Source organism: Rhinoderma darwinii, chromosome 1 (genome assembly GCF_050947455.1).
Source record: "Rhinoderma darwinii isolate aRhiDar2 chromosome 1, aRhiDar2.hap1, whole genome shotgun sequence".
NCBI classification, from domain to species: domain Eukaryota; kingdom Metazoa; phylum Chordata; class Amphibia; order Anura; family Rhinodermatidae; genus Rhinoderma; species Rhinoderma darwinii.
Window position 1 is genome coordinate 607,307,943 of NC_134687.1, and position 20,445 is coordinate 607,328,387.

General features: G+C 43.8%; 1 protein-coding gene across 2 annotated transcripts in view; it reads left to right on the forward strand.

The window, feature by feature from the left end:
- Positions 1 to 20,445, forward strand: part of CCBE1 (collagen and calcium binding EGF domains 1) — a 324,484-nt gene that overhangs the window by 257,367 nt on the left and 46,672 nt on the right. For both annotated transcript variants that reach the window (XM_075841021.1, XM_075841012.1), the window contains exon 5: positions 7,155 to 7,292. In XM_075841021.1, coding sequence (XP_075697136.1) covers positions 7,155 to 7,292 — 138 coding nt within the window. The remainder of the gene's footprint in view (positions 1 to 7,154; positions 7,293 to 20,445) is intronic.

Consider the following 20,445-nt stretch of genomic DNA (forward strand, 5'->3'; position numbering starts at 1 on the left):
ATACAAAAAGTACATATACAGAAAAGTACATTATGTACTAAATCAAGGTGGTTGGATCCAGTTCTTCAATAGTGAACCAGCTTGTTTGCAACAGCATTCTTGTTCTCCAATCAGATATGATTCTCATAAAGACAGTCCCATTAATTCAATATTGTAGATACTGTAAAATAAAAAATAAATAAAAAACAAGAAAAAACCCCTAGAGAAATAAAATTCACGTAAAGTTGTGGATTACAAAAAGGGCTTGAAACTAGTGGCCTCATTCAAACCAAATGGTGCCATTGTGTTGAGTAAAGTGATCCATTTCATTACCTTCCTTAGCAATGCCAAACGTACGTCCCCTCCTCTCCAACCCAAGGAGATTCTATCTATTCCACGCACCACAAAACCCCTAGGGTTACAGGAATGATGCTCACGAAAATGTCGGGCAATAGGTTGAAGTTTTTCAATCTCCTGTACATTGGTAGATTTTATTTTATTGACATGTTCCAACACACGTACCGTCAAAGGTCTACTAGTCATTCCAACATACATAAGGTCACATGGGCAAGTGGAAAAAAATAAACCACAGCTTCTGTATTACAAGTAATATTATATACAATCTTGTAATCCTTACCTCTGTTGGAACTGTAAAAATTGAAGGCACATGTGATGTATTTACAAGCAGAACAGTTTCCACAATTAAAGGACCCCCAAGGGGGGCCTTGACTACCAAACAGGCTTTGAGGGGCACTAGGAACGTAGAGGCTAGATGTTAAAAGATCCATCAAATTCTTAGACCTTCTCCATGTGATGGAGGGGTAACAGGGCAAGACCCCTGCCAGATCACAATCAGTGAGTAAGACCCGCCAATGTTTTTGTAGAATATCACGGATCTCTATCCATTGTGGATTAAATGTAGTGATAAACCTAACATTTTGGTGCATATTTTTCTTTTTGGGCTTACTCACCAGAAGTCCATCACTGATTGAATGCTTTGCTCTTAGATAACCCCTTCAGATGTCTCTCTGGCTATAGACTCGATTTTTAAACCTTGCTGTCATGTCAGATGCTTAACACTCAAAATTACTGTCACTGGAGCAGACATGCCTCGCCCTCAAGAACTGGCCCACAGGTATGGCCTTCTTGACCTTCGGGTAATGTGCAGAAGTAGCATGAAGGAGGGCGTTGGTCGAGGTTTTCTTCCTAAAGATGTCAGTGGAAATAGATCCCTTATCATCCTTCATAAAGAGAATATCTAAGAACTCTACACAGGTATGACTGTATTTCCACGTAAGTTTAATGTTAAAATCGTTAACATTAAGAGAGGCCAAAAAGAATTCTAATTGTGGCATGGAGCCCTGCCAGATATGTAGAATATCGTCTATATACCTCGACCACAGGAGTACTGCATCATGACCCGGAGTTTGCTGGACAATATCCCTTTCCCACAGCCCCAGGAATAAATTGGCATATGAGGGATCACACGTCGCTCCCATCGCCGTGCCCTGGAGCTGTAGAAAAAGGCGGTCCTTAAAAGTAAAAAAATTATGGTTCAAAGCGTAATTCAAAAGACATAAAACAAATTCAATAAGATCCGGGTCATGATTGGTCATATGCAGAAAATGTCTTGATGCACGCACCCCGTGGTCGTGGCATATAGACGTATACAGGGACTCCACGTCACACGTCACCAAGAGCATATCATCATCAAGGTGTAGCCCATTGAGCCGTTGTAACATATCCATTGTGTCCCTAATCTAAGATGGCAGGGTTTCCACACATTTTTGTAAAAAGAAATCAATGAATCTACAAATATTCTCGCAATGGCCCCCAATCCCTGATACGATTGGACGACCAGGAGGGCTGATGGAATTTTTATGCACTTTAGGCAATAAATAAAAAGTGGGTTTAATTGGGAAGTCGACCGAAAGACCCTCCTTCAATTTAGGATTAATAATCTGTTTGTCCACACCCCTCTGTAATATGGTATCTAGTTCTCTTTTGAAGATCAGGGTGGGATCAGATGATAACCTACGATAGCACTGTTGCATATTAAGCTGGTGGAATGCTTCGCTCTCATACATCTGTGCCGGCCATATCACAACATTCCCCCCTTATCAGCTGGTTTAATAACCACATCCTTAAAAAATTTTAAATTGTTTGATGGCCTGTCTTTGATTGAAATTAAGATTACAGGTCACTCGTTTCTCTGAAATGGTTTCTAAATCTTTTTTGACTAGTTTGAAAAAAAATGTCCACTGAAGGACATAACGCAAAAGGGGGGAAATGTTGGGAGCGGCGGCACAGATGCATGGGTAATCTAGGGTCCACCCTTTCCTCCTGTTCCTCCAACAGTGACATAAGAGCATTAAAGGCCTGTTTTTCCCCAATGTGCCCATGGAAATAGTGCAATCATTTCTACTGAAATATTTTAACCGTTTCCTAGAGAAAAGGGCTAGGTCTTTAATTGTGGTAAAAAGATCAAATTTGCCCATAGGGGAAAAGGACAGACCCCTTTGTAATACATCCACTTGGGAGGGCGATAGAATATATGTAGATCAATTAATTACCTTTAGAGCCTCCTGTTTCTCTTGTCCCTGTTGAACACCCCTCTGGTCTTTCTTTTTACTGCCGGTGTTCTGAGATTGTACATAGGGTCTCCATCTCCTGCGGCCTGTGGTCTGTCTAAAAAAACGCCACATTCTTCTTCAGATAGAAGCGAGGTAGAAGAGACGGAGCGAGACAAGGATCGGGCTCTATCGCTTTTAGTATGCCAGCGATAGATCTTATTAGACTGGAAATCACTCAGATCATGTTGAAATTTCCTAGTTTTGAGGTCTTGTGTCTCTTTTTCCCCACTTAATTAGTTCCTCCTCCAACGTTTTGTCAAAAATATCAATCTCCTCCTTTGTTAATAAAGACTGTTGGATTTTATCTTTAAGGAGGTCGATTTCTTTTTCCAATGTTCCCGGTCACCGACGGTTGGTTGACTCTGTTTGCCTATGTTCTTATACATCTGACCTTACTGTCTGTATCTCCGTATATGTTCCATCCTTTTTATTCCGTAGTATGTCATTGTGTATTATATTCAATAAAGATTTTCTACTTTTGCATATATTTTTCTTTTTTTCTTTGGAACTGTTGCCTGGTACTTGTAGTTCTACCTCTTGGTTTTGACCCCTGGCCCATCTTCTGGTTTTATGTTCATCTTCTCCTCTGGTTTTCGGCATCCTGACTGGTTTCCCCATGAGGACACCAATTTTGTATGGCTCCTACACCTCTACAGTGCTCCTGCCACTAATTGGTTACTATTTTGGGGACCACGACCGAGGAATGTGCAGGACAGGGAGAGACTCTGCACCTTGATTTAGCCAGCATCTAACCAATTGCGATCACCTTCTGACCAAAGGTTAAGTGTCATGCCCATGGCCACGGGCCGTCAGGCTCACTCACCCCCTGACGCCTGCAGCCATGGATCTGCGAGCGCTGGCCCCAGTCTCTTCCTCAGGAGACACCAGCGCTCACTTCCACTCACCTCGGCCAGGTCACGTAGGGTGTGCACGCACGCTCGTGCCCGCTCTTAAAGGGGCAGCGCGCGCACTGGACTTTCATGATTAATCAGACCATAGTACCCTGGACTATAAGAAGGGCTCAGCCCCTTCCTCCCACGATTGAGAGTTGTTGTTGTCGTACCCTAAGTTTGTCTATGCAAATGGCCACCTAGTGTTACCCAGTTCCCAGTGTTCCCTGCTCCTGTATCCTGTTTCCTGTATCTCGTGCTATCCTGGTCTAGTGCCGTGCTGAGCTGAAGTTGTGCTGTGCTGTATACCACGCCTGTCCTGCTTCACCACGCCTGACGTCTACCTGCGGCCTAGTCCCAGCCGAGCCTGCCTTGCTACTGTCCGAGCTGCCACAGGTACCCTATACGAAGGGTCCACGAACACAACGTGACAGTAAGTCACAAAATGACAATGGTTAAGGTAATTATTTCAGGTCAGATCATTGACTATATTAGTACATGTATACTTTACGCCTTTAATTTGGCCTTATGTTCTAGGGACACAGCAAACAGTACTCTGAAAAATTCCATTGTAACCACCCATAACATATATTAGTAAAAATCACCACCACCCACCCATTAATCGGAGCAGTGGATTCCCAAATGGACTCTATTTGCCTGTATAGCTTGGTAATGGCTACGCCAAAAACAACAATAACAGCATTACATTTTATTTCTCCTCATTTATCCTTGCTCTGTAATGTCCTGCAAGACTTCCAAAAATCAGATCCTTCATCCGTGTGCTCTTACAGCCAACCGGGCCAAATAAAATAGATGGGAACTTTTTCAACACAGGAATATTAATAGGAATAGATGGGTTAAGTACTACACTTTCCTGGTGAAAACTGCTCTCTGGTGAAAAGTAAGAGCCTGTTATTGATGTCTTATATAAAAATGTATGTACGATGTGCTGTGTTTGGCAACTGCCGAGAGTCAATCACAACCGCAGAATGTCTCGTAAAACACCAAGATCCCATCTATAAGGAAAGGCTGAAACGTGATATCTCCTTAAGATTAAAAACCACTTTCAAGGCCGAGCAAGCTCGGTGGAGAGCACACTCCTATTCTTCATGCCCATATAATCATCCAATGACTACATTGTGGTCTGATAGATGATCCAATTATTCAGTTCAAGCGAGGACTGTTTAGAGATCTCGGAGGAGACATTTTCATCAGCATCACACGTAGGTAGAACATAAAGATGTAGCAGCCTCATCAGTTCTCGAGAAGGGGAGCAGGAAATTTCATGATGTGGTCCAAGATTCAGGAGGAATCTTTTCTGCTGTCCCTGAAGTCATTATGAATGTGTCCTTGGACGCCCAACAAGCAGCTTTCATTTTAGTGAAAAATGACAAGCAGTGTTGAGAAAGCAATTGACTAAGGCTTAAGATGGATTTGAGGATGTTTTGAAAAAAATGAATATGTTCCTCCTTGTAGGTTGCCAAGTGTTCCATGTCATGTTCTTCCGATGTATCCAGCGACTTTGTGATAAGGTGGACGATGTTCTAGATATTTGTTAGCATTTCCCCTCATGTCGGTTATGGAGACTTTTTTTGTTTCTAGGAAAGCTGAGTTACAACAAATATGGCCGCCAATGCAACTCATTGGGGATTGTCATCTAGAGCCCTGAACAAAAAATCGCTACACTAAGATTTCACGTGTCATAATGTAGTGGTCATTACATCTGTAGAAGGTCCTGGGTTCAATCTGCAATGACACCACAAATTCTGAACTAATACTGCAATATGGGAGCATGTAATGTATCTCTGCATAATTGGGCAAAGTTGACATTCAGATGTATGAGAAAGTGGTGTGACAACTGCATTTGGCGTCGCAGTGCTAACGAATTGGTTTTCACCCAGCTTTCCTAAAAACTGACAAGGATTTATATTTATTTGGTTGTTTTAGTGAAAAATAGTGTAGTACCGTGTTAGCCAGAGACAATATGAAATGTTAAATACTTTTGTGTCAAAAAAGACAAAAGTATAATAGGTATGATACCTTTATTGGCTAACCATAAAAGTTCTATATGCAAGCTTTCAGAGCACAGAGGCCCCTTCTTCAGGCAGTTTACAAATGAATGACTTAGAAAAAAGCACAACATTTAGATGTTACACAAAGACAATTAGTACATGAGGTGATACATCATTAAGATAAGCCGGGGCAATAAAACTGAGGTTATAGGGGTGATGACTTAGGAGTTAAGGCATCTGGAGTCAGTCTGATGGGGGACATGACGTGTGTCCATGTAGTGGCTCATAAATCCTGGTGTTAGATTGAGGCCTTGTGTCAATGACTGGAATTTTATCATCATCTTGAAAGAAAAATTTGGGAATTCAAGATGATGATAAAATTCCAGTCATTGACACAAGGCCTCAATCTAACACCAGGATTTATGAGCCACTACATGGACACACGTCACGTCCCCCATCAGACTGACTCCAGATGCCTTAACTCCTAAGTCATCACCCCTATAACCTCAGTTTTATTGCCCCGGCTTATCTTAATGATGTATCACCTCATGTACTAATTGTCTTTGTGTAACATCTAAATGTTGTGCTTTTTTCTAAGTCATTCATTTGTAAACTGCCTGAAGAAGGGGCCTCTGTGCTCTGAAAGCTGCATATAGAACTTTTATGGTTAGCCAATAAAGGTATCATACCTATTATACTTTTGTCTTTTTTGACACAAAAGTATTTAACATTTCATGTTGTTTTAGTGAGAAATTCTCATTATTCTTCCCAGTTTTCTGTTTCTCATTGATATTTATTTCCAGGAAAGCTGGGTGACCACCTCATATGAATAGTATTACTGCTCCCATGGGGTTTATCATCCAAGTTTCAGTCTCTTAAAAGGTAGATCTAGCTAATTATCTATACTCACATCCCTCCCTCCCATATTAAATTTAATACTAAGCAGATTTGCCATTCAAATGGCACTTTTGTCCACCTGTGTCCAATATTGTTTGTCCCAATGCATCTAAAATGAAAAACAGAGTAACTTTGCAAATAGTCTTGATTAAAAATGACCTACCATTTTGTGTCTACAGCTCCTATGCAGACCTATGGGTCTCCATGGTAACAGACTACAAACAAACCCTCTGTAGTCTGAGCTTGCAGTCATAGTCATTGCTATCTGTCCCTTAATTATTACTAATATACATTTGGTGGGTTAGGAGGAAGTAGGTGAGCATGACTGCAGGATCAGACTACACAGTGTTGGTTTGTAGTCTGTTACTATGGAGACACAGATCTGCATAGGAGCTGTAGACACAAAACGTTGCAAAATTTTTAATCTAGTTTAATCTAGTTTAATCTAGTTTCTATTTGGAAGGTTGTTTCATTTTTAATTATAATTGAATTGGGACAATTTAAAAAAAAAAATTGTTTGTGATGGGTCTACCTTGCCTTTAAAACTGCAAGAAAGCTGGCTTAACTAATGTTGAGGAAGCTAGGCAGTCATACTACTATCAAGAGGCTTACATACAGCAAAGGAACAAATGAAAATAATTCAGGAACTTCTATTTACTGGGGATTTTTTTCATGTAAGGTAGAATTTTTTTTCTGGAAGGATGTTGTTCTTCCATTGATATGTATGCTTTGTATTTTTACAGATATTGATGAGTGTGTGCTGAAGAATCAGACCGTCTGTTCTCAGATCTGCATCAACACTCTGGGAAGTTATAGGTGTGAGTGTCATGAAGGTTATTTCTTGGAAGAGGATGGTAAAACCTGCACCAAGGGAAATCAAGGTAAGACTAAACAATAGAAAAATAATGAAAACCAAAAAGCCCATCTAAAATGAGGAAACCAACAGTATACAGGATTTGCAGAGTTTTCCAAATTTACTCGACAAGGCTCCGCTGCTCAGTTTGTTCCCCTTCATAACTAGTTGGAAAAGTCTCTACTAGCTACTGATACCACTAGGGGAGCTGTATACAATGTTACATGGCTCCTATTGACCTGAATAGAAGCCATCTGTGGTTCGCCCACTTGTGGTGACAACAGGCACTTTCCAGATTTTTCCAAGAGACTGTTTGCGGGGAAATGGGAAAATAAGCTTTGTGTTAAAAAAAAAAAAATGGAGCACTGGAGCGTTATCAAGTATATAAGTAAACATACTCCAAATAGTTATACTGCCGGTTTTATGGAAAATACATAGACCCAGATTTACTAAGACTGACATCAAGCCTGCTGGAATAAGATGTGTAGTGTCCCGCTAGGACCCTACTAAAGTATAGAGGATTAATGTGTAATTGAGTCTACACTGTTCACACTGTTTTCTTTTGGTATGCCTTTGAGATGGCTCATGGATGAGGTTGGAGCGGGTTTGGAAGACTCTGGAGGGAGGGAGGAGCCAAGTTAGAGAAGGTGGAGCTTGCCTGTCTTCCAGGGAAGTTGAAGGTTGGCAGTTGAAGAGTGAGGTTGTTGGTGGCCGAAGTAAAGTCTGTGAGGAAACTCAGCATTTTGGACTTAGTGTGCACCCCGCAGTTGAGAAATGCACAACAGAAGAGTTGAACTATAGAGGTATAGTAAACGTGTCTCAGAAGATACCAATAGCTGCCACTCAGAGAACGCAGGAAGACTGGAAACCAGATCCAACCCAGCCAGAGTCCTCTTAAGACCATTTTCCTCTAGGCTGCAATAAACTGTGAGTTTTACCAGTTCAAATACTGTCCAGCCTCCGTCTCCTGACCTGCGTCCACACCCCAACACCATCAAGGGCACCCCACCTTCCATCTGGTCAGGAGACATTAAACAGGGAGTGCATCGGGGGAAGAACTACTATGACCATCATCCCAGATGCGACCCCCTCATCACTGCTTCGGTCCTAAGGAGTGAGGGAAGGTTTGGTGGAGGTAATACCTGCCACCGTGAAGACCCCAGACAGGAGGACAACATCCACCCATGTCACTGCCTGGGCTCCTACTACTACACCCTTCTTCTCCTAGCTCTCACCGGGTCGCTGCAGATGCCATAAATTTATGAGGCGTTGCACGCCTCTTAATAAATTTGTCGCATCTTGTCACAAAGTGTAATCTAAGCTAACTCTGCTATAATTTACACGAATTCCTAAAATTTGCCAGGAGCATATCTATCAGAGAGGGAAACCCCACTATATGGTGCCCATAAACTGCGCCCTCTGACCATCGGTGCCAATATTCTACACACTGCGCTCATTGAGCACTGTGTATGTGAAACCAGAGAAGACAATAGGGGTAAAAAATGCATCTATCTTCCCTGTAGGGTCTCCAGCTAAAGTCAACTTTAGCCTGTGCCGTAGATATACTATGGCGAAGGCTTTAAGGATTAGAGCCGTCCGCCAAAAATATACAGTGGCTGCTCCTCAAAGATTTTTTTAATAGTAAAATATAAAAGTAGTGAAACATAAAACAATATAAATAGGGTATTGGTACCAGTACATTATATGGTACATTAAATGACTCTTTGAAGGCAGGGATGAAAAACAAAGACGAAAAAAACACGAAAACAGACCTGGGGTTAATTTAACAAAAGTACACTTGGCAGAGCTCTCAGTAGGGGATAGGGTTAAGGCCCTTTTACAAGGCCCAATTATCGGACAAACGATCGTTCATAGAACGCTCGTTGCCAATAATTGCCCTGCGATCAGAAGATGAACAGCAAACGCTCGATCATCTGCTGATTGTAGCGTTTTAAAAAAATTGTTGCCAGCACATCTTTGTGTGTAAACAGGGAGACGCGCTGCCGACATGATAGAAATGTATGGAGACGAGCGATCAACGAGCTGTCTAGTTGATCAGTGCTCGTTGCACCTGCCAAAATTGGCCAATGTAAGAGGACCTCAGTTTTGCTACGGGGCCCCATTACTTTGTGTACGCTCCCTACATTCTCATTAGATTCCTTACAATCCTTTAGACTACGTGCAGCGGCTCTGGTATAACGACATGTTAATCTGAATAATTTTTGAAAACTGACCCAAAAATTTATAGAAGACCCCCATACAATTTACAGCTCCCCCTCTCCCTTCAGCCTTTTATCATTGTATTTAGTATTTTTGTGATTTTATAAAAGATAGCCGTGATTAAACACCGGAGTCGTAAAATCACTCACGATACCTTCCCTCTGCAGAACAAGAGTTCAACTGTTTTTAGTATAAGGGTAAAAAAAAATTGTCAAGACCATTATTATAATTTAGAAGGTTAGATAAATGCGGCCAAGCAGCGCTAAATAAAAGTTGGAATAAAGTTTAATGAAAGATACCGCATCTCCCCAGACAATATAAAGAGCGGAGTTCACCTATCAGCATCGTTCCTCTTTGAGAACAGGTCAGGTCTGGAAAACTTCGAATTTCACATATCTACAGAAAAAGCAACGTTAATCTCATTTACTTTGTCTGGAACTGCTTTAGAAATGAAGATGAATATCTGCCCAAGGATTTAATGGCTTGTGTTTTCTAGCGTAGATCAAACGTCGCTTTCTCTGTTTTTTTTTGAGAAAATGTTTTATGCTTTTCATATTTTTTTAGTTTATTACCTGCAATACATAGAAGTGAATTAAACCAATAATAATTATTGTTACAAATTTAAATTGCAAACACATTGGCACTCTACAGCCAGGAAGATCTGTATTACAACATCCATCAAATAAATAAATTCAATACTCATCCCTTTTACGTATAATTCCAGTCCAATATTTGTTATATAAGAAATATCTGTAGGCACTTTTTGCTGTTTCAGTTAAGGGAAAAAATACATGGCATGAGCATAGCAATGAGAAGAGCACCACCATCATCCCCGGATGTCAGCTGTATCTTCCAGCTGACACCCTGCTGTAATGGCGGGGACCGAAGTTGGCTTTGATCCCTGCCATTAACCCCTTAAATGCAGCGGTCAAAAGCGATCGCTGCATTTAAGGTGTTTGCAGCTCATCGGCACCCCAGCAATGAAATCACCAGGGTGTCGGTGGCTGCAATGGCAACCAGAGGACTAATACTGGCCTCCCGGTCTGCCTAGTACGGGAAACTTCCAGCCCCCGCCCGGAGGCGGGATCTAAATGGCTTCCGTAGCCGTCGGCAAGATGGTCGACGGCTCAGAAGTTGAGCCGGCGTCATCAGCGGTGGATGTCAACTGTATGTTACAGCTGACATTCACCTGTAATGGCAGGAACCGGAGCTAGCTCTGATCCCTGCGATTAACCCCTTAGATGCAACGATCAAAAGCGATCGCTGCATCTTTGTGGTTGTCAGCAGATCGGCAGCTCTGCCCTGCAAAGCAGTGGATGTCAGCTGTATGTTACAGCTGACATTCACCTGTAATGGCAGGAACCGGAGCTCGATCTGATCCCTGCGAATAACCCCTTAGATGCAACGATCAAAAGCGATCGCTGCATCTTTGTGGTTGTCAGCAGATCGGCAGCTCTGCCCTGCAATCGCAGGGCTGCCAACTGATACTATGGCAACAGGAGAGCTAACAATGGCCTCCTGCTGTGCCATAACAGAAGCTGATTAGTCCCCGCTCCGAGGAGAAGCCTAATCGGCTTGCTGTCAGTGAATGATTGACAGACCTAATACATTGCACTACATAGGTAGTGCAATGTTTTAGAAAAAAATCTGACAGTTGAACCTTCAAGTCCCCTAGTGGGACTAAAAAAAAGTGTACAAAAAAAAGTGAAAAAATAAAGTTGTGCAAAATATAATAAAAGTTTCAAGTAATAAAATAAAATACAATCACCCTTTTTCCCTTATCAAGTCCTTTATTATTGAAAAAAAAATAAACCATAGATATTTGGTATCGCCACGACCGTAACGGCCTAAACTATAAAAATATTATGCTATTTATTCAAGGCGGTGAACGGCGTATAAACAAACCGTAAAAAACCATGCCAGAATTTCTGTTTTATGGTCACTTTGCACTACAAAAATGTAAATAAAAAGTGTGTATCCAAAAATGGTACCTATAAAAACGATAGCTCGTCTCACAAAAAGCCCTCATACAGCTCCGTCGACGAAAAAATGTTAAAATTAAAAAGTTATGTTTCTCACAACATGGTGACAGAAAAAATTACATTCTTTTTACAAAAATAATTTTATTGTGCAAAAAATGGCATAAATTAGGTATCGCCGGAATCGTACTGACCCGCAGTATAAAGTTAACATGTAATTTATAACGGTTGGTGAACGCTGTATATAAAAAACTATGCCAGAATTGCTGTTTTTTGGTCACCTTGCCTCACAAAAAATAGTATAAAAAGGTGATCAAAAAGTCGCATGTACCTCAAAATGGTACCAATAACAACTACAGCGCGTCCGGCAAAAAAACAGCCCTCATACCACTACGTCTATGAAAAAATAAAATTAGTTAAGGCTCCAATAAATCAGGAAATAAAAATATGCAGTTGTGCCCGAGGGGAACATTTCTTCTGTTTCAAGAGGCGATTTATCGAGGCCCTAAAATTAGGGAACCAGGAACGGGAGGGCCCAAACATATCCGCTGGAAGCGAGGGTGCGTGTATTATACCAGGACAACGCTTTCCCAACAAAATTCTCCAAACTGCAAAGGTGCAGAGTGTGGACCAATAGGGGAATAAGAAAGGACGCCATTTATCAGTGCGATACTAGCCTGTGCAGAAAGGATTGTATCACAGCGTAACAAATATCTTTGGATCATTTAACTTTTTTTTTATTTACCCCATTATTATACCTCCTGACTATGCCCCTGATGTACTTTGCCCGGCTTACATTTGCCCCCGCATTATAAACCATACCAGTAAAACTCCAAACAAAACTACTACCAAGAAAAAATTTTGCTTCAAAAGCCAAACGGTGCTCCTTCCCTTCTGAGTCCTACAGCGTGCCCAAACAGAAGTTTACTTCCACATATATGGCATCGCCATACCCCGGAGAACCCTTTTAACAATTTTTGGGGTGTGTGTCTCCAGTGGCATAGGCTGGACATGACATATTTGCCACTGAAATGGCATATCTAGGGAAAAACTGAAATTTTTACTTTGCACCATCCGCAGCGCAATCATTCCTGGAAAAGACATGTGGGGTAAAAATGCTCACTACACCCCTTAATAAATGCCTTGAGGGGTGTAGTTTCTAAAATGGGGTCACTTCTCAGTGGTTTCTTTTATTATTTCACATGAGAGCTCTGCAATTGTGAACCAATACTTTGTAAGTCGCCAAATTAGGTCTCAATTTCGCATGGTACTCTTTCACTCATGAGCTCTGTCAAACGTCCAGGCAAAAGATTAGTGTCCCATGTAGGCTAATTCTAAAACAGGGAAACACAGCATAATAATTAGAGCGCTGTCTTGTTATGGTGGCACAAGCTGAGCACCACGTATTGGCATATCTATGGAAAAAATCCCATTTTCACTCTGCAACATCGAGTTCACACTAATTTCTGCAAAACACCTGCGGGATTAACATGCTCACTACACCCCTAGGTGAATACCTTGAGGGGTGTTGTTTCCAAAATGGGGTCACTTCTGGGGGTTTCCACTGTTTTGGTCCTGCAGGGGCTTTGCAAATGCGACATAGCGACCAGAAGCCAATTCAGCAAAATCTGCGCTCGAAAAGCGAAATCGCGCTCCTTCACTTCTGAGCCCTGCTGTGTGCCCAAACAGCAGTTTATGACCACATATGGGGTATTGCTGTACTCGGGAGAAATTGCTTTACAAATGTTGGGGTGCTTTTTCTCCTTTATTTTTGGAGAAAATGAAAAATTTTGAGCTAAAGCTACGTCTTATTGGAAAAATAAATAATTTTTATTTTCACTGCCCAATTCAAATAAAATCTATGAAACATCTGTGGGGTCAAAATGCACACTGCACCCCTAGATTAATTCCTCAAGGGGTGCAGTATGCCAAATGAAGTCACTTTTGGGTAGTTACCACTGTACTGGTACCTTAGGGGCTTTGCAAAAGCGACATAGTGTCAAGAAAAAGCCAAATGCCGCTCCTTCTCTTCTGATCCTTGCCGTGTGCCCAAACAGCCGTTTATGACCACATATGGGGTATTTCCGTACTCCAGAGAAGTTGCTTTACAAATGTTGTGGTTCTTTTTTTCCTTTATTTATTTTTTGAGAAAATGAAAAATGTTGATCTAAAGCTACGTCTTATTGAAGAAAAAGGATTGTTTTTATTTTCACTGCCCAATTCTAATAATATCTATTAAACACCTGTGGGGTCAAAATGCTCACTACACCCCTAGATGAATTCCTAAATGGAGTCACTTTTTGGGCGTTTTCTCTGTTTTAGTACCTCAGGAGCTTTGCAAATATGACATGGCCTCCGCAAACCATTCCCGCTAGATTTGAGCTCCAAAAGCCAAATGGCACTCTATCCCTTCTAAGCCCCGCTGTGTGTCCAAACAACCGTTTATGACCACATGTGGGGTATTGTTTTGCTCAGGAGAAATTGCTTTACAAATTTTGCAGTGCTTTTTCTTCTTTAGTCCTTGTGGAAATGAGAAAAAATTAGCTAAACCTAAATGACTTGGGGTAAGTCGAGTGATGTATGTGTATGCAAATTACACTTACCTAATATCTGTTACACAGTCATAACCCACTCATTTCTCTCAAGAAAACTCGACACCGAGGGTTTGGATAAATTGGCCACAGCAGCCATTTTATTATGAAATAAATGGAAAAAAGTTAGTTAACTCAATTAACCATAAATAATATATTATTTATTAACTAAACAATAATAAACCAATAATACACGAATAATAAATTATAACCCAACACGTCAGACACCACTGACAAACAAACATTAACACATAGACTAGGAGAAGTCCTTGGAGCTATAAATATACTTTTTGTTGTTACCGGCTATCTGCCCCACCATTTTACCCCCAGCCGTAAAAAACCCGGCTCAGAGGCAACAATATTCCTGGCTGATGCCGTAAGGTAACTGCCACCTCTCCTAAGGGATAACACCCTAAGGAATCCACATTATCCAGCCGCCAGACAGTGTCCTTTCATCTTTATAACTCGGGGGGATACATACCCACGGTGCGTCCCCCGCCCATAATTATTTGTCTAACTTCAAGGACTCCCCAGCAAGCTGCCATGACAAAAACTGCAAAAGTTGGCCACCACACTTGTCCTTCTAATTCCATGTCCAAATGCTCCGATAAAAAAGGGGGCGGGCAGGGATGTCTCTACGGTGTGCTGCTCTTGTCCAAAAGATAGGGAAATCCACAACACATCCTAAAATAACCCCCAGATCCCTCCCTTCTCGTGAACCCACCCCCTCTACTAACCCTGCCCCTCATGCTGTGCCTGTAATCCTCCCTCCTATCCCTGTCATGGCTGGCCTGTGCTTGACTTGGGGTAAGTCGAGTGATGTATGTGTATGTAAATTACACTTACCTAATATCTGTTACACAGTCATAAGCCACCCCTTTCTCAAGAAAACTCGACACCGAGTTTTTGGATAAATTGGTCACAGCAGCCATTTTATTAAGAAATAAATGCCCCAGGATCCAAATAAGGGCAGGTCTGGTACCTAGAACAAGACAACAAACAAACCAAGGGTTAGGAAAACATTCACACACATCAGACTCAGACAACCGTACAGCGAAATAACAGCATTACACAACTATACATTCAATAACAGGTGAGGACGCACATACGAACGGACATGCACAGATTCCCAGCGACCAATATGCCGCACGCCCGCCTCATCAAGACCCCACCTACTGGCTTCCGTCGCCGCCCCAATCCGAAATGAGTGAGATGAAAAGTTGTCCGTGTCAATACCCCCAACCACCAGACATTTTTTAAAAACGGAAGTGAACTGGAATTTCGACAAAAATGAACCATCCCTGTGACATAACAAGGGTGCCCGTTGATCCCCCGCAGCCTCGCCAAAAACTCTTAAACAACGCACGGGCAGACCTCACTCCCTGATACTGCGAAAATGACCACCCGCCTACCCTTGCCAAACTGATCCGTCTTTGAACAACGAAGTCTAAACTCAATCCTGTCTTCAAACAAAATCAACATCCTCGCGCAAAAGCCCCCCGGGGCGTCAAGAGCTGGGCGAAACGGGTTCCCAGATCCGGAGGGTCCCAACAAACGCTAGAGAAAAAGCGAGGAAAAATAAATGAAAGTCATGGGCCGAACTGCAAACTAAACCGACCCATCCCCCCAATTGTACTAACATTTGAAACTAAATCGGACGCCTGGTGTCTTTTTTTTCTAAAACTCTTGCGAAAACCTCTTAATGCCTGACGCACTAAGAACTCTTTTGTCACATTCTTCAAACCCCGCAATTTAAAACCAAAAGTGAGTGCTGCCATCAGGCGATTGACTCGAGCGACAGACCATTTTGAGTCAACCGCATGGCCTAACAGGAAAAGCAGAGCCACCAACCTGTCCTCCTCTGACCCGACATCACCCAAAGATTCCAACCACTCCGCCCAATACCTCCAATTAGCCGTCCACGTGCTGTCTGCATCCGAACGCCTAATCAATTCTCCCGCCGCTCAAACACCAACTCCCACAGATGGCCCGGACAAGCGATACTCACTTCCTCCGCATCTGGCACCAATAACCGGAACCGATCCCACTGCAAATGAGAGAGAGCGTCAGCTATGGAATTATCAACACCCAGCACATGTACTGCCACAACCCAAGCATTCAAATCCAAACACACCAACACCAGATGACGTAATAGGCGCACCACCGGAGGGGAAGAAGCCGTAATATTATTAATCGCCAAGACCACCCCCAAACTATCTCAATGGAACCTAGCTTTCTTGTCCCTGAGCCTGTCCCCCCAAATAGTTACCGCCACCACGATGAGAAACAGCTCGAGCAGGGCCAAATTCCCGATTCCACCCACTTAACCGGCCAAGACCCGTTACACCACTGCCCGTGACAAAAAGCCCTGAAACCCAAAGCCCCCGACGCATCCGTGAATAAATCCACATCCACGTTCTCAACCACAGAACTCATCAAATAGGAACGGTCATTATAGTGTTCCAGAAAATCCCCCGATACTCTCAAATCCGCCTTAAGCTCCGTCAGGAGCCGTATAAAATGGTGCAGTTCACGCACACCCACCGTAGCCACAGCCAGACGACGACAAAAAACCCTGCCCATCGGCATTATGTGGCACGCAAAATTCAACTTCCCCAGAAGAGACTGAAGTTCCTTCAAGGTAATTTTTTTAAGAAGACAGGCCCTGGCAACTTCTGCTCGCAACGCCAATAACTAGTCAACCGGGAGTTGGCCACCGAGTCAATCGTAATGCCCAAAAATTCAATGGTAGTTGTTGAACCCACTGTCTTGTCAGGAGCCAATGGCACCCCAAAGTCGTGCGCCACACTGTGTACCGTGTACAACAAATTCGCACACACCTTCGACTATCTCGGCTCGATGCACAAGAAATCATCTAAATAATGTCTGATCGAATCCACCCCCGCCACCGATTTGACCACCCATTCTAAAAACTAGCTAAACGCCTCAAAATACGCACAAGAAATGGAACAACCCATAGGGGGCACCGATCCACATAAAAACCACACCCCCCAAAAACAACCCAATAACCGTTGACTATCTGCATACACTGGTAACAGTCGGAAAGCCGCCTCAACATCCGTCTTTGCCATTAATGCCCCCGTAACGTGGTAACGCACCCAATGCACTGCCGCGTCAAATTACGTATATATAACTGAACAAAGGTCGCCATCTATCCCGTCGTTAACCGAAGAGCCCTTTGTATAAGACAAATGGTGAATCAAACTGAATTTGTTTGCTTCCTTTTTTGGGGCAACCCCCAGCGGGGAGACAACCAAACCCGTAATAGGGATGGAACTAAATGGCCCCGACATATGCCCCAACTCCACCTCCTTAGCCAATTTGTCCCTAATCACTTTGGGATGCTGGTGAGCCGACTTCAAATTTTTAATTGAAAAGGGGACTCTATGAGGAGGAGAGGGAATGCGAAAACCCACGTTAAAACCGTCAAACAACAATTGCGATTTGGGCCTATCAGGATAACTATTTAAAAACCTGACCATCCTTTCCAGTTTCACTGGCGTCACCCCCATGACTGGAGTTAAAACCCCCTCCCTCACCTCGTTTTCCCTTCCGCAAGCATTTAGATGCCCCGTGTGACGCACCATTGCATTGAGAGCAAATGTGCTTGAACTTACATCCTGCACCGAATTTACTCTGCCCCTGATTGTATTGCCAGCAAAGACCGAGTTTTGCATTACCACCTGAGCTATATTGACGAGACTGTCCCGCTGACCCTCCGCTCCCGGGAAAGGAGTGACCCAGTCTTACCGGAGCAGTAACTCGCAACCAAAGGGAAAGATCCCACCTAATACTGGGCCAAACCGCCTTCCTTTGTCTAAATTGCTCATCATAACACAGCCAAGCTAAACCGCCGTAAACCCTATGCGCCTCACCAATGGAGTCCATATAGCAAAAAAGGGGGGAACAATGTTCCGGCGCCTTTTCCCCAATAACACTGGCTAAAATGGTGAACACCTGTAACCAGTTAACAAAAGTCTTAGGTATAAGGCGATAACTACATTTTTCCTCTTCCTCCTTCTTAGGCCTTATTCAGACGACCGGGAAATACGTCCGTGCAACGCGCGTGATTTTCACGCCCGTCGCACGGACCTATATTAGTCTATGGGGCCGTACAGACATGTGCGTGATTATTACTCAGCGTGAGTCCGCTGAAAAAAAGTCACGACATGTCTGTTCTTTGGGCATTTTTCGCGCATCACGCACCCATTGAAGTCAATGGGTGCGTGAAAAACACGCATGCCACACGGAAGCACTTCCGTGCGACCAGCGTGATTTGCGCAACAGCAGTGAAAAGGATGAATGAAAACAGAAAAGCACCACGTGCTTTTCTGTTTACAAACATCCAAATGGAGTATCATAATGATGGCGGCTGTGCGAAAAGCACGCAGCCGCGCATCATATGCTGATGCCACACGGAGCTGTTAAGTGCCTTTTGCGCAGGCAAAACGCAGCGTTTTTTGCCTGCGCAAAAACGGCACGCTCGTGTGAATCCAGCCTAACTCTCCTCACGTTTTCTCTTATCGAGATTACATTTCTCAAGGGGCAATAATGAAAAAACCTCCACGTATTCATCCTTCCAAATTTTTTCCCGATGCTTCAAATGCGCACCTAAAGGTCCCTCAAAACACACATAAACCTCCCCTCTGGCTTTATTATCCAAACGAACCCCATCAACCGCCGCCGCCGAGTCAGTCTGAACTTAAACCGCCACTGATTCCGTATTCCCACCTAAACTCCCTGCAGCCCCTGCCGAAACAGTAAGACCCCCCCACTGTCCTCCCTGGGCGCCCCAACCCACACTGCCACAGGTGACCGAGTAGGAGGTGCGGCGACGACCGTCCCGTCAAACCGGCCTACAATTCCTTAACGCAACTGACCAAATTTCGCAGACTATCACCCCCTTCCCCAACATTCAATAACCCAGACCCTACATGTACAATTTCCCCATGACCCAGAACCCCCGAACACACCCCAGAAAAAGGAGACACAAGTATAGCAGGAAAAGGTAAAGATGGTGAAACCGACTCACCGAGCTGCACAGGCGCTGTGGACCCATCAGCTGGAACGTCTTGCTCACGAAGCTCCCCGTCTTCAAGGTCTTCTGTAGATCTGGTTTCCAATCTATGGTAGCACGCACATGTGTGCACGACGGCCGGAACCGATGTGGGGGAGGAGTGGATCCCCAAGCTCCTAGTCTGGCAGCCGACAATTGCAGGTGGGCGGGCCACTCGCCGCCCGGGCATCACCTGCGACAACGATGACCTAGGCCTGCGACCCGAAGCAGGTCCCTTGCTTCCTCCATCTCGCGATCCGTATGTGGCTCCAGCCCCAGCAGGCACATCACCGGGGGCAGCCGTCCGGGCAGTGGAACTCTGGGAAGAACTGGAGAGTGGAGGGTTGACCGGAAGTGTAGGCCTCAACCCCTCCACCTCCGCTGGACTCCGCCGCATAGCGGGATTCCTCCCGGCCCTGGCTCTGACTGCAGGAGAAGAGCTACCAGAAGCCAGTGCCAGAGGGTCCCTTGAAGGGCTCCCTCTGTGGCGCCTAGTCCTCGGACCCATGTCAGGGCTCAGTCTCGCGGGAGGTCGGGAACGCCAGGCACGGCATGGGGAGAGAGACAGCTGTTGGAGCAGGAGCATTAACCACCGCCGCTACCTGCTCCTCCAACCAAGCGGCGCCAAGTGCAGTGGCAGCAGCACGCATCTGCTTGATGAACATCGGCGCCGACGCCATGATGTCTACCTCAGGTAAGTCTGATGATGTCTCTGTGTGCTGCTCCCATCCAAAAGACTGGGAAAACAGCAGCACGTCCTAAAATAACCCCCAGATACCTCCCTTCTCGTAAATCCACCCCTCTACTAACCCTGCCCCTCATGCTGTGCCTATAATCCTCCTATCCCCGTCATGTCTGGCCTACCCTCTACTGTGCCAGGGTCAGTCTGGCCTGTGCTTTTTCTTTGAAAGAATGTCGATTTTAATTTTCACGGCCTACTTCCAATAATTTCTGCAAAAAACCTGTGGGGTCAAAATGCTCACTATACCCCTAGATATTTTCCTTAAGGCGTGTAGTTTCCCAAATGGGGTCAATTTTGGGGGGTTTCCACTGTTTTGGCACTGCAAGAGCCCTTCAAACCTGACATGGTGCCTAAAACATATTCTAATAAAAAGGAGGCCCAAAATCCTCTAGGTACTCCTTTGCTTCTGATGCCTGTGTTTCAGTCTATTACCACACTAGAACCACATGTGGGATATTTCCTAAAACTCCAGAACCTGGGCAATAAATATTGAGTTGTGTTTCTCTGGTAAAACTTTCTGTTCTACAAAAAAAATTATTAAAAATGAATTTCAGCAAAAAAAATCTACATTT